Source organism: Lepus europaeus, chromosome X (assembly GCF_033115175.1).
Source record: "Lepus europaeus isolate LE1 chromosome X, mLepTim1.pri, whole genome shotgun sequence".
NCBI lineage: Eukaryota > Metazoa > Chordata > Mammalia > Lagomorpha > Leporidae > Lepus > Lepus europaeus.
This window is the reverse complement of record NC_084850.1, coordinates 112,242,891-112,258,890: the sequence shown is the minus strand read 5'-3', so window position 1 is coordinate 112,258,890 and position 16,000 is coordinate 112,242,891. Positions and strand designations below refer to the sequence as shown.

At 35.6% G+C, this 16,000-nt stretch overlaps 1 protein-coding gene across 1 annotated transcript in view; it reads left to right on the top strand.

The window, feature by feature from the left end:
• Nucleotides 1-16,000, top strand: part of CFAP47 (cilia and flagella associated protein 47) — a 380,737-nt gene that overhangs the window by 276,888 nt on the left and 87,849 nt on the right. The window contains exons 52-54 of the mRNA XM_062183128.1: nucleotides 453-628; nucleotides 955-1,062; nucleotides 13,050-13,161. Of these exons, the coding sequence (XP_062039112.1) occupies nucleotides 453-628; nucleotides 955-1,062; nucleotides 13,050-13,161 (396 nt within the window). The remainder of the gene's footprint in view (nucleotides 1-452; nucleotides 629-954; nucleotides 1,063-13,049; nucleotides 13,162-16,000) is intronic.

Below are 16,000 nucleotides of genomic sequence, written 5' to 3'. Positions count from 1 at the left end.
TCCTTTAGATTTTTATTTGTTTGAGTCTTGGAAACTTCCTAGGGGGCTAAGTATTATAACAGTATTATAAAGTATGTCAGGTTGCCTAGAAAATTAGTAAACTTTGTGGCATAGTGCCATTGTTGAGTTACTGCTAAAGCAAACACTGGAAAATGAAACTCACAGTGTGACAAACACATTTTAAACTTAATTCTGTGAATAGTTTTCTATCATTTAGTTACATAGATCTCTGTGTAGAATTTGCTGTTGAAAAAAAAATTATTATTTACCAAAACTAATCAAGGAAAATATAGAAGCGATTAAAGGCTTTAAGATATAGTCAATATTGGATCAAGAAAAAATGTGATTTAAATGGTCATATGAGTGTAACGGTTTTCTTTACATTTGCCTCCATAGATCAATGACTCCATGTTGATACTAAAAGCTGATTATATTTTTTTTTCTAATTCTAGGAGACCATTTGCATTGAAATACCTATCACTAATCCAAAAGACAAAGCTATTCACATAGATGTGAAATTAACAAGTATTGCCCTTAATGGACCTAAGGAAATTACACTGAACCCACTAGATTATGTCAACTATATTGTGTGGTACTGTCCAGCAAGTACAGGTTGTAAAGAAGAAAGGTATTATTTGAGTGTGGCATTATATTTTATTGTCAATCATTTGTAATTAAATTTTTAAATGATTATTTTTTCACCTGCTCTAATCATTAAAATGGCACAGTCATTTTAAGAGGTAAGATTAATTCCTCCCATTTTATAAATGATGAATTTAAAGCTAAAAAATGTAAGCCATAAGCCCTGTCTGCACCCAGTGTAGGATGCATCACAGAATTGTTGTTAATTATTGCATGTATAATCAACTATTTCTGCCAATTTGGTATTTTTGTGCCAACTTTATCATATCAACTAAAACCACTAACAAGATGTTGTTTATTTCTCTCCACAAGTGTGATTTTTCAGCCTGAAATGGCTGAAGAATTCTGGTATTTACTGAAATTTATTATCAAACTACCAACGCCAATCACAATGCCAGAAGTGAAGTGTGACCTTGGAAAGTAAGTTCTGTTTAACTGATAAAATTATTTGATACAAGAGAAAATGTAAACCTGCAGTAACCTTGTTAAAAATGCATTTAATCTTTTAAAACAAAAATTATATACACATTTCCAGCAATTGATTTTCTTTTCCAGAGAAGGTCTGATAGGTAAACTACACTGTGAAAAATTTGTCAAAGAGAAACAAATCAGAATTTAATAAGGAAAAACTTTTATTTAAAAGGATTTTTGTTAAGACTGAGAAAGGGACCTTTGCAATAGGGGGAATGCTTCCCATCTCAGAAATCTGAAACGGTCACAGAATCAAATGGAAAAAAGCTTTTCTCTTTTACATATTAGAGGAGGGACAAGCAGATATAAACATAATCTTTGGGGGTAAATCTATACAAACAAGAGAAAATTACCAGTGGTGTCCATCTAACAGGAACAGGGTCTCACTATGGTCAATGTCGTCTCAGGAAGTTATGAATGGAGGGGCATGTTTCTTTTTTAGGATCTGTGCTTGTTTAGGCTTTGGCGACTAGCAAATTCAGGGGCTGGTAGGAAAGAGAAACCTGGCAAAAATTTGGTGAAGGCAAAGCAGAAGGCATGCAACAGGCTGCTGTGAACATGGACACTCCATTAATATTGTGGTCCCTTGAAACAACATACCATATTTAGGTGCTTGAGTTCATATAAATTTGGTACTGGTAAATATGGGTAAGTGAATCACAGTTCCCACTTATATAGTCAATGATCTAATGGCTGAATCAGTGCCTTTGAGTTAATTTCTCTTCCTTAACACATCAGAAAGAGTGTTGAATTCTACCAGTACCAAATCTTGAGCTAAACATAATTACAAGTAATTCATTAAGGAAGTAATCCCAGAGAAATCATTAGGCGAATGGGGAGGCCAATTTAAAAAAGGGAGAAGACTAAGCACAAGCATGATCACAGGTACAGTCCCTGACTGCCTGATTCTGCAGAAAAATTTTGTCTTAGAGTTTGCCCTGCCTTGAAGCAAGGGAGCTGTTTTTGTTTCATTCTTGCAGTCTGACCCCTCTTCTATTTGATTTTTAAATTTTAATTGGCAAATAATAGTCATATATATATATATATTTATGGGACAAAATGTCCCATAAATTTAGATATATGCATACATTGTGGAATGCTCAAATCAGGCTGATTAGCACACCCATCACTTCAAATACTTACTATTTCTTCATGATGAGACCATTTAAAATCCTCTCTTTAGTACCTTGAAATATACCATATACTATTATTAACTAAAGTCACCATACTGTGGACTTTGGGGCTCTCACGCTAATCACTATAAGTTTCCTAGTGATAAGGCATAAACTCAGAAGAATATCCACTATCTGTAGTGTTGAGGAAGCTCCAGGACCCAAGGACAATCATCTGAATATCTCAGATAGGAGATGAACAGCAAGCATGCAGAAGGTGGGATTTGGGAGCAGGGAGCTGGTAAAACATCTTCTAGGGGAATTGGATGGAACACCAGCAGTGTCTGTTTCAACAAGTTATATGAAAACTTACATCTAGTTTTATATATTTGCTCTTATTTTAAAATATATTAATATCAGAAACTATACATATTAAGATTTTAATAAATATAAGATTGGTACATGAAAATTTTTGCTTCCACCTGTTTATCATCATCTTTTTATTATTCTAATAAAAAGTGCTAGCCATTTCTTTCCATTTAAAATTGACATATGATAGTTATACTTATTTTATGGGGTACAGTGTTGTAATTTGATACAAATAAACAATGTATAATGATCAAAGCGGGATAATTAACATTTCTAACTCCTCAGATACTATCATTTCTATAAGTTAGGAATAGTCAAACTCTTCTCCAGTTATTTTTAAATTTATAATTAATTATTGTAAGCTATAGTTGCCCTATTCAATTTCCAGAATTATGCCATCCATCTACTTTCTCCCTTCTCTGTACATTTACATTTTGGATTTAGAAACTGGAACTAATTTTAAAATTTTCTAGTTTTTTACCTTGTCTCATAATACTTGTCATTTTGCACTCAGGCAAACCTTCTATTGAGTTTTCATGTCAGCTATCAAAATCCAAGAGCATTTTGCTATTACTGTTGTTCTTTAGATATTTATTGTTTTCTGGTTTAGGTTCTTTCAATATAACATTACATTCTTATTTCATGTGTTAATACTTTCCCCTCATAGCCCTTACGCTTCTAATGGTCATTTTAAAAGGCCATGGTTTTCATTTTTATGTGTATGTTTTGATATCTTTCCTATTAGAAACTTTCTAAGATGTTTGTTTGCTCATGTTCAAGTGTGAAGCTACAATGTTAGAAATCTTCACATCATAGGTAAATCTTACTAACCCATTCGTGTTGTTCTCTGTGTCGTTTTTCATTATTTTCATTGCTGAAAGCAGTATAGCTTTCTCTTTGTTATTGATGAACTTTTGGATTATTTCTATGTTTTATATATAATGGAAAATATTGTTCATAACAACAAATATAAGTCTTCTGTTGCCCAGTTGTGCTGATTGCTATTGTCTGTGTATATGGGAATGCAGTGTCAGTTGAATGTAGTAAATATTTGTTCAAGTTTAGTAGATATCCTAAAGACTTATAAACTGCTCATACCTATTTATACTCCCAATAGCCATCTATGAATTGTAGTTACTTCACATTCTGAAGAACATAGAGATTATAAGAATAATTCTAACCATTCTAGTGTTTGTGAAGTGCTAGCTCATTGTATCATGAATTTACATGTTCCTCATGCTCATGGGACTGAGTACTTTATTATATGTTTAAATGTCATTTTAATATAGCTTTTTTAAAATCTCTGTCACATCTTTTGAACATTTCTCTATTGGTTTGTCTCTGTTGACTAACTGAAAGAGCTTTATTTATTTGGGGAATAAATCATTGTAAATCATATATTACAAATACTTTCTAAGACTGTAGGTTCTTTCTTCAATTTCTTAGTGAGGTTTTTAAATGTAAATAAACACTTAATTCTAATGTAGTTTATTTGATTAATATCCTTGTTTTGACCCCTTTCTCATATTCCAAGGTCATTAAGATCCCCTATACCATTTCTAGAAAAAAAATATTTCATGATCTATTTGGAATTGATATCTGAACATGATAGGAAAGATCAGGTAGCAGTGGCAGGGAGCATGCAGCCCAGGATGGTCTGTACTTGCCAAGCAACCACAAGCAGGATTCAAAATGCAATAAATCTATAGCAGGCTAATTTTTAAGTTGATAACTTTGTGTGACCTGTGGGTGTTGTTATAAATAGCCAAATGAACTCAGCAGAAAAAAACGTTCCCTGCCCCTGAGGGTCATTACACTAATTCAGAACCAAAGTGATAGCAGCTTGGACCAGAGTGTTGACAATGAGAAGTGCTCAACACGTGGTTTATTTTTGAAGTAGAACGTATACACTTTACTACCTCATAATATGTGAGATATAGGAAAAACAGAAGGGTCTAGATGACACCAAGGTTATCAGCCTAAGCAACTAGAAAAAAGTAGTTAACATTAATTGAGACAGAAAAGACTACCCAAAGAACTGGTGTATTTGGGGCCTGCACATTTGAGGTACCTATAGGGCAACCTATAAGATGGTTGATAGAAATCCTAGAGTGCAGTAGAAACATTCAGGTTGGAGAAACATATCTAGTAGTTCCCAGCCTTGTATTAAATGTAGGTAGAAAAGAGTGGACTAAATAGGACTAGGCATTTGTACTTCTAAGTCAGAGACAACCTTGCTATCATCTATGGTTTGACTTATGAATTGTTTTTAATTAGTCTCAGGGTGATAGATAACAGCCACTTAACAAATATTTGATAAAATGAAGTTAAATTAATTCGGTAACCCCAGGAACTTTTACACATTAGAAGTGTCTCTTGCCTTATGCATTTTAGAGTAAGAGCATTCTTCTTAGGTTCATAATATTTTGTCATCACCTGGATTCTGCATAAACTTTTTAAAAATGTCACTTTGTTTTTGAAAGGGCTTAAGACTCACAAGAAGCTGGACAGATAGCACAGTTCTCACATTCCCTTTTGGTTTTTAAGGTTCTACTACTTGGTTCACATTAAAATTACCTTTTGTTTTGTTTTGTTTTACATTGTCCAGATAGTAATATTATTTTTTTGCTATTATATATTAGCTAATTTGGAACACTTTTGATGAAAAAAATTTATCATGTCTATGAAGAAATACTTGGATGAGAACAAAAGGGAAAGTAGTAGCATGTTAAATACATAAATTTAATACTGGCCCTAAATTATATGCACATCGGTAATACTTAGCACATGAATTTACAAATTATAATATCCATCTTTCATTATTTACAAAATTGGCAATTAAAGAAAATGTCTAGTAGATTTGATTGATTTTTTTTCTATGCACAATGGATCAACCACCTCTTTAGTTTCTTTTTCTCCTTAGTCCACTGGCAATCACAGGTTGTATATAGTTTTCTGCCTTGCTGTATCTTTTCCTGTTTCAAATGTCATCAATTGGTATTAATCTTTTTGCAATGAAATTCATTTTTTAAAAAAGATTTATTTGTTTATTTGCGAGGCAGTGTTACAGAGAGAGGGATAGACAAAGAGAGAGAGAGAGATCTTCCACCTGTTGGTTCATTCCCCAAATGGCCACAACGCCCGGAGCCAGGAGTCAGGAGTTCTTTTGGGTCCTCCACACGTGTGCAAGGCCCAAATGCTTGAGCTGTCTTCTACTGCTTTCCCAGGTCATCAGCAGGGAGTTGGATCAAAAGAGGAGCAGCCAGGACACGAACCAGCACCCATATGGGATGCTGATGCTGCAAATGGAGGATTAGCCTATTATGCCACGGATCTGGCCCCTGAAATTCATTTTAATTCCCATAAAACTTAAGGCTTTTTTAAAATATGATTTTTAGTAAATGTTTTGAAATATAGTTCATTTTTATTTTACAATTGCAAGTTGTACTGATAGAACTTTAACTGTAATTTATTTTTAATTTGCAAAACCATTAATTTTCTTATGAAAATGTAAAGAGGATTCTATAAGTTAGAATCATGTGGGTTTAAAGTCTACTTTGGGAGACAACTATATTTTATTTTATTTTGGGTTGAGTCTGTAAATCAGGCTGGAAACCTTTCTTATATTTCAGACTCATGCTTCCATCAGCATGGTAAACATTCAATTAAATGTGGTATAGGCTTATTATCTCCCAATAAAGCATCCTCCTGTGTTTCTTTATCTTATTTAACTTCCTGGTCATGCAAGCAACCATCCAGGTCATGGCTTTCAACCTTTTTTTGTTGTTGTTTTTATTATGGGCCACCTTAAGAATTCTATTTCAGGGACCTGTGTTGTGATATAGTGGGTTAAGCTGATGCTTGTGACACCACAATCCCACATCTAAGTGCTGGTTCCAACTGCCCCACTTCTGATTCAGCTCCATGCTAATGCGCCTGGGAAAACAGCAGATGATCCAAATCCTTGGGCCCTGCCACCCTGCTGGGGGACCTGAATGAGTTCCTTGCTTCTGGCTTCAAGCTGACCTAGACCCAACTGTTGTGACCATTTAGGGGGTGAACCAACAGATGAAAGACCCCTCTCTCTCTCTTTCTCTCTCTCTCTCTCTTCAGCTCTCTCCCTCCCTCCTTCTTTGTCACTCTGCCTCTAAAGTCAATAAATTCTCTTTTAAAAAACAGAATTCTATTTTTCAACCTAGAAAACACACACCACACACACACAGATGAACATGGGAGAACATGAACAATACTTACTCATGCCATATGTGGTTAACTGTGATGTGATAATATCTTTTCTTTTTTTCCCCATTTTTTGAAGATTTATTTTTATTTATTTGAAAGAGTGACAGAGAGAGAGGGAGTGATGGAGAAAGGGAGAGAGATCTTCCATCTGCTGGTTTACCTACCCAAATGGCCTTGACAGGGCTGGGATAGGCTGAAGCCAGGAGCCAAGAAATCCGTCCTAGTGTCCTATGTGGGTAGCAGGGCCTATGTACATGGATCATCTTCCACTGCTTTCCCAGTTGCATTAGCAGGGAGCTGGATCAGAAGCTAGAAGTTTGGACTCCAACCAGCACTCCAATATGTGATGCAGGTGTCATAGGTGGTGGCTTAACCCACTGTGCCAAAACGCCAGCCTCCGTGTTTCTATTTTTTGAGGAAAAAAAAATTCCATGTAACCTAAAATTAATCATTTAAAAATGTACAAATGAGTGGCATTCACACTGTTGTGTTACTATGCCTCTATCAAATCCCAAAACATTTCCATCCTCTAGATAAGAAATCCCCATACTCACTAAGTAGCTACCATAATTTGATCCTTCCTCCAGACTCTGACAAACACTATTTGCTTTTATGTATCTACTACTATTTTATATGTTCCATTAAAATGGAATTGTATAAATGCAACAATTTCTGTCTGACTTTCATTTGAAAATATTATACTAATTTCTACTTACTAGATTAGACAATTTAACAATGGGTCATCCACATGCAATATGAGTCCATATATAGGATCTCCTTTTCCTGTCTCTTTATCTTCCAAACATAGACTTTCCCCAATTTCCATTTCTCTTCCTTGCCCAACTCCATTACTTCTGAAAGCTCTTGCCTCCTCTATTCTTGTTGCCACTGCTATAGCTCAGGCCTTCATGGTGTCTCTCCTGAATTATCATACCATAGTAATTATAACTCTATAATTCATCTCTGTACCTTCATTCCCTTCTCATGATGGCTCATTTTCCAATCAGGTGCCAGGAAGGTTTTTTCTGGCATAAATATATTTCAGAATGTGATACTTCTGTTCAACAAACAAGCAAGGAGCCGGTGCTGCAGTGTAGCCTGTTAAGCCACTTGTGGTGCTGGCATCCCTATATGAGTACCGGTTAGAGTCCCGGCTGCTCCACTTCAGATCCAGCTCCTTCCTAATGCACCTGGAAAAGCAGCAGAGCACTTGGACCCCTGCACCCACATGGGAGATGTTGATGAAGCTCTTGGCTTTTTGCTTCGGTCTGAGCCAGCATTAGCCATTGCAGCTATTTGAGGAGTGAACCAATGGATGGAACACTTCTCTTTCTCTGCCTCTGCCTCTTCCTCTCTGTAACTCCACCTTTCAAATAAATAAATAAATCTTTAAAAATAAAATAAACAAACACACACACACACTTTGCGACTTCATTGACTTAAAAAAAAATAAAAGTGCCTTAGTTTGGAATGTCAAAACCTTCCTATTCTGCTCCCCAAACTCATGTCCAACTTCATTCCAGCCATCACTAGGAGGTCAGAGGGCATGCCTTGTTTTTCTTTTCTGTCCCTGGGGGGAGGAAACTTCAGCTTCCACCAGCTCTGATTTACAACCATAGGTCTCCCAACCCATTAAAATGACATATTCATGAAATAAGCCTGAGAAGTATGAATCTTAGTACTTGTTCTGATTAACAACAGCAACTATGATGTTTTCATTATAATTGTGTATAGATCCACTCTTTCAGTATTTTCTGAAAATTACCTTAGAACTGTTTAGATTGTTTATTAAGCTTTTAATTGTTATAATAATTTTTTTTCAATTTTAATGGAATATCAAGTACAAGGAAACCTTGGTTAGAGGAGATAAAAGTATAAGTACTAATAGTAAGAATATTTAAGATGGTATGTATTATGTAGAACAGTGATGGCCTGTCGAATCCTCGCCAGCAAGGATCCAATGCAGTCACGACACGGTCACTGTTTCTCGGTTCTCAAGGAACTTTATTCGTGAAGAGAGAAGGAAAGGGCAAGGGGAGAGGAGAAAGGAGGAGGAGGAGCCCCCCGCCCAGATCCCAATGTCCCTTTATATCCCAAGTCCCTAGGAGCATGTACTCCACAGCCAATAGTGGTTCTGTTCACGTGCAGTTTATGCTGATGTCGTCCAATCCGATGGAAGGGCACGTATAGCCTCAGGTCGAAAGTTCATCTGTTTCATCTAGTTCCTCCTAGTTGTTTGTGCAGAGTCCATCCTGTTTCAACTTGGTTGTTGGACTTGTGGTAGGCACTTCCTGGAGTTGTTTTTCTCGACCGATTGCTGCAAGCTATGTAGATACAGAAATGAGGAGATTCCCACAGGTGACCAGCCTGCAGTTCCCCACAATGGCCTGAAAATCTTATTTTGACACCATAATGTTTGAATACCCAAGAACCTGACAAAAATTACCTTTTAAAGAGCTAAGGAAATACCTCTAATTTTCTCACATTATGTTTTCTTACTACATGGAAACTATTTTGATTTTAGTTTTATAAGACAATTAAGTTTTTTTCTTAACCCATTTGAGAGAGTGAGAAACAAAGCAGACAGAAATTATTTAAAAAGCAATATACCAAATCTTAGGTGTCTGAAAACCTTGTTGAAAGCAGGCAGAAATGTAGTTAGAGACATGCTTTGTGAAGTAATTTATCTGCCTCAGCCTGAAATGCAAATGTTGATTATATTTGAAGTCAAGTTTCATAGATGAACATAAACATTTTAGAGAGATAACAAATATAAGAAATAATGAAGAACTTCCCTATACTCCTTTTTAATTTTTTAATAATCATGTAAGTCAGATATCAACCCAATAAATAAATAGGAATATTGATCATCTTCATACTAATATATTTCTACATTTGTACATAACCAAATCCAAGGTGTGTACCTGCAATGTGATTATTTATACAAGTGTTAGATATTATCCATAAACATTTTCCGATTTCAATTAATCACAAGTTATTTGTGAAACTGATCCATGTGAGATAAAAAGTTGAAATCTAAGAATCTTGAGTTGGAAAATAAAACATTAAGTGCGGCTAAAATTCAGAGTTTTACATCAAATTCACTTCTCAATATTTCAATTTTTTTCTTTTTTTTAAGATTTATTTTATTTATTTGAAAGTCAGAGTTACACAGAGAGAGAAGGAGAGGCAGAGAGAGAGAGAGAGAGAGAGAGAGAGAGGTCTTCCATCTGCTGGTTCACTCCCCAAATGGCAGCAACAACTGGAGCTGAGCTGATCAGAAGCCGGGAGCCAGGAGTTTTCTCCGGACTCCCACGTGGGTGCGGGTACCCAAGGACATGGGGCATCCTCCACTGCCTTCCCAGTCACATTAGCAGAGAGTTGGATCGGAAGTGGAGCAGTCAGGACTTGAACCAGTGCCCATATGGGATGCCAGTGCTGCAAGAAAACTTAATTTGGGCTTTAACCTGCTGCACCACAGCGTCAACCTCTCAATTTTTTTCTTATAGAAGCACAATCTTCTTGTCTGAGAATATGTTACTCATATTTTTCTGTAGTATTACTTATGCAAAAATTCAAGAAACTGGCTTTATGCAAAACATACATAGTTAATACCTAAAAATTATAGGTAGCCTGTGATAATTTTATTGCATTTAATTTATTTTAACTAATGATATTTTGGTTATTTTCATTGAACTTTTTTTCATATCTACCCAATAAAACAACAAATTTATGATTTACAGTTATTAAATTTGCTATATAGAATTATATATGACTAATATATAATGTTCTCTCTATTCTAGAGTAAATCACAATATACACATATTTCATAAAATAATCAAGAAAGTGCTTCCTCATTTGAATTAATGAACTGAACTCCACTCATTACATATTGCTAACTTTCTCCATCATAGGGCCATGGTATTACAAAAATTAGTAATCCACATCTGGTGTAGATTCCATTATTTTTATTACCAATTTGATATCTAAATATGTCCATCTTAATTATTTTGAATTACAAGCCAAAGATAGTGAAAATTGAGCCAAGAAAAATTGTACATAAATAAAATTGTTACATTATAATGTTATGCTTCAATGTTACAGATAGATAATGCAAGGTGACAATTTGGATCCTATATGTCAAAACTCATTAGAAATTATGATTGATGGAGAATTATGAAGTCTTGTTGATTATTCTTTGCTTTAAGCATAAATAGCAGCCATATTTCCCTTGGCATTTCCTCTTCATCAGTTTGGCTCTTGTTAATGACATGGATGGAAACTTCATGAATTTATTACTTTATTATTTCTCCTAGTGTATATTAGCTTTTTTGACTGCGTTTAGCAGTTACAAAATAATGGGTAAATATTGCTCCTAAAGATGGAATATATTTCAACATCCAGTATGGAATGACATTTCATTTCAAAAATAAAATAGAGGGTCCGGTGCTGTGGCTCAGCAGGTTAATGCCCTGGCCTGGAGCACAGGCATCCCATATGGGCGCCAGTTCTAGTCCCGGCTGCTCCTCTTCTGATCCAGCTCTCTGCTATGGCCTGGGAAAGCAGTAGAAGATGGCCCAAGTCCTTGGCCCCCTGCACCCACATGGGAGACCCAGAAGAAGCTCCGGGCTCCTGGCTTCAGATCGGCACAGCTCTGGCCATTGCGGCCAATTGGGGAGTGAACCATTGTATGGAAGACCTCTCTCTCTCTCTCTGCCTCTCCTCTCTCTATGTAACTCTGACTTTCAAATAAATAAATCTTTAAAAATAAAATAGAAAATCAAGATTATTTAGCACAATGTCATTGGTTTCTTACGTGATTATTTTTATATTGCAACTTATAAATTTCATTATATCAGTTTCCTAAGGTTGTCATATCAAATACTATAAACTAGGTGGCTTAGGACAACATAAATTTTTTGACTGGGGCCTGCATTCTGCTCCACTCCTGATCCAGCTCCCTGCTAATGCGCCTGGGAAAGCAGCAGAAAATGGCCCAAGTGCTTGGGGCCCTGCACCCATGTTGGAGATCTGGAAGAAGCTCCTGGCTCCTGGCTTTGTCCTAGTTCAGCCCCGGCCATTGCAGCCCTTTGGGGAGTGAACCAGTGGATGGAAGTGGATCGCAGGTCTCTCTCTCTCTCTCTCTCTCTCTCTCTCTGTCTCTGTCTCTGTCTCTTCATCTCTCCCTGTAACTCTGCCTTTCAAATAAATAAACGAATCTTTAAAAATAAATAAATGTATTGACTAATGGTCCTGGAGGCTAGAAGTCCAAAATTAAGTTGCAAACTGGGCTGTGCTTTTGTTGAAACCTGTAAAGGAAAATCATCTTAGCTTCCTTTAGCATCTGGGGGTTACCAGTAATCCTTGACTTGAAGATATATCACTCCAGTCTGAACCTCCATTATTTTATTTGTCTTCACATAGTCTTTTTATTTATTTATTTATTTTTTGAAATATTTTATTTATTTGAGAAACAAAGTTACAGAGAGAGGGAGACAGAGAGAGGTCTTCTATTTGCTGGTTCACTCCCCAAATGACCACAACAACTGGAGCTGGGCCTGACTATCTGATGCCAGGGACCAAGAGCTTCCTCTAGGTCTCCCACGCAGGTGCAGGGACCGAAGAACTTGGAACATCATCTACTACTTTCCCAGGCCTTAACAGAGAGCAGGATCAGAAGTGGAGCAGCCAAGACTCAAACCAGTGCCCATATGGGATGCCAGCACTGCAGGTTGCATCTTTACCTGCTATGCCACAGCGCCAGCCCCCATGAGGTCTTTTTCTAAGGATAAAGATTGTATTGGATTATGTGCCCACCGTATGCCACTGTGAATTTATCTTAACTAATAACGTGTATTCCAGATAACAAATAATATCACATACTGAAGATATTCAGATTTAAAGCTTCAACTTACCTTTTTGTATGTAGTGTTATATAACATTATTAGACATTTTGACTAGTTGACATAGATAATAGGTGGACAGCATTGTTTTTAATAACTGCAATTTTTACTTTTGAATGACATTTGATCATTATACAATGTATACATGAATCAAAAATTACATTGTACCCACAAACATATCCAATTATTATGTGTCAACATGTCTTTTGTAAGGACATAATTCAACCCATAATATTTGCTAACTTCATGGAATTATCATTGAACAAATATATGAGTGCCACCAACTTACCACCTTTCTTTTTCTTCCCAGGTATGTCACTCAGATCATTCCCTTAGAAAATCCTACATATGAAACCTTAGAATTGAATGCAACAAACAATAATCCTAGAAATTTTATCCTGGATATTAATGAAAGTTCATCAGTAAGTACATTCAGAAAGCCATGAAATGCCCTGTACCATAGAATTTTCCAATTCTGATTTGGAGACACTGGTAGAGCATTATTATTTTAATTATTCATAAACTTTCAAATTCCTAAAATTTAAAAATAGATTTTCTCTTTTATACACTTCTCCTTCAATTTTAATTTATCATTAAAATGTTATATTAATACAAATTTTGAAATTATATATGCTAGAGTCATATTTGTTATCACTGAATTCTAGATAAATTCTGTTTTATATATGACCAGTTTAGCCATTTTTAAAAATATTTTATTTATTTACTTGAGAGGTAGAGTTACAGACAGTGAGAGGAAGAGACAGAGAAAGAGGTCTTTCATCTGCTGGTTCACTCCCCAAATGGCCATAACAGCCGGAGCTGAGCTGATCCAAAGCCGGGAGCTTCTTCCTGATCTGCCACATGGGTGCAGGAGTCCATGCACTTGGCCATCTTTTACTGCTTTCCCAGGCCATAGCAGAGAGCTGGACTGGAAGAGGAGCAGCCGGAACTAGAACCGGTGCCCATATGGGATGCCGGCACTGCAGGCAGTGGCTTTACCTGCTATGCTGCAGTGGTGGCCCCACCATCGGTTTTTGTAATAATTTCCTATTAATATGATTTTGAGTCCACAGTTATTATATATTTCTAAAGTTCCAAGAGACCAGTTCTACTCTAGTCCTTCTTGAGTTCCAGCCTCCCCCACCATGTATACTTCTAAAAGAACAGTGTTCCTTTCTGCTCCTTTCTCTGCCCCATTTTCTCATTCTTGGCGTGTGGCAAAGCCCAGTTAGTTGATGGGTCCAATTCACTTTTCTTCTTCTTCCAAGTTACAAAGCAAGATCCTAAACTTATCATGGCCATCTGTGTTTCCAAAGCATAGCACACCAATTATTTATAGTGAATATGAAACCGGATATTTTTTGGTAAACTTCAAGATGATAATTATCATAAATTATTTTCAGCATGAAGTCTGCTAGTAGACATGGTATTTAAATAAATTTATTTAAATTTAAATAAATGGCTTTTGCCATTTGCCGTTTAATGATTGCTTAACAAATCTTCACTTTGATTTCACTATTAATATCTTAAAACCTGTCTTTTGTCATATTTAATGAAATTGGTTTTATTATCATCATGTATCAAATTAGATATCACTGATTATTATATTACTCAAATTGGTGTATATACTTTAATCCCAAGAAAATAGTATTAAAATATTCATGCATACTTGTATCACCTAACATCATATATTCCATAAAAATACAGAACATGAGATTTAAGATTCAGTTTACATGTAACTATAATTTCTTATTAGGAAGTGGAGTTTTCATGTTCTTTATACCTCTGCTTTTTGAGAGAATATAATCTGCAGTCTAAGTGAAACAAAATGTAATAGATTATATATGCCACTTTACATTATCTTATTAAGAATATGAGCTCTGCATTCAGTGGCTCTCTAGTCCATTCATTTATCAAACATTATTGAGCAGTGAATATGCAATTAACTTTAAAATTAGGAAATAACTCAAAATGTTATATGAGAAAATATTGCTACATATTATAAAACAAATAGAAACACACAATAATGGTAATGATAATAAAAAGAAAATAATATATAAATTTTAAAATATATTAGGAATCTATGTATATATATTTTATACTATTTAATTGTATAGTATTTGTGATAACATAAGTAAGGATTCTAACATTATCTCATACGTTTTTTTTTTATTTAATGAATATAAATTTCCAAAGTACAGCTTATGGATTACAAAGCCTTCCCCCCCTTCAACTTCCCCCCACCTGCAACCCTCCCCTTTCCCACTCGCTCTCCCCTTCCATTGCCATGAAGATTCATTTTCAATTCTCTTTATATACAGAAAATCAGTTTAGTATATATAAAGATTTCAACAGTTTGCCCTCACATAGCAACACAAAGTGAAAAAATACTGTTGGAGTACTAGTTATAGCATTAAATAACAGTGTACATCACATTAATGACAGAGATCCCGCATGATATTTTTTTTTAAAAAAAGATTGATTATTTTTCTATGTAATTTCCAATTTAAAACCAAGTTTTTTTTTCATTTTCAATTATCTTTATATACAGAAGATCGCTTTAGTATATACTAAGTAAAGATTTCATCAGTTTGCACCCACACATAACCACAAAGTGTAAAAATACTGTTTCAGTACTAGTTATAGCATCACTGCACATTAGACAACACATTAAGGACAGATCCCGCATGGTACGTAAGTACACAGTGACTCCTGATGTTGATTTAACAATTTAACACTCTTGTTTATGGCATCAGTAATCTCCCTAGGCTCTAGTCGTGAGTTGCCGAGGCTATGGAAGCCTTTAGGGTTCGCCGACTTCAATCCTATTCCGACAAGGCCCTAGTCAAAGTGGAAGTTCTCTCCTCCCTTCAGAGAAAGGTACCTCCTACTTTGATGGCCCTGTTCTTTCCACTGGGATCACACTCGCTGAGATCCTTCATTTAGGTCTTCTTCTTCTTCTTCATTTTTTTTTCCCAGCGTGTCTTGGCTTTCCATGCCTACAATACTCTCATGGGCTCTTCAGCCAGATCCAAATGCCTTAAGGGCTGATTCTGAGGCCAGAGTGCTATTTAGGACATCTGTCATTCTATGAGTCTGCTGTGTCTCCCCCTTCCCATGTTATCTCATACGTTTTTCAATAAGCAAGTACAGAGTTTATGAAGGCAAATAATGACATAAGAAACTCCTTTCCTTCCAATTGTAAGTTAAAAAAAGTTTCAGATACAAAAGATGTAAGAATAATAGAATAATGTTATATCT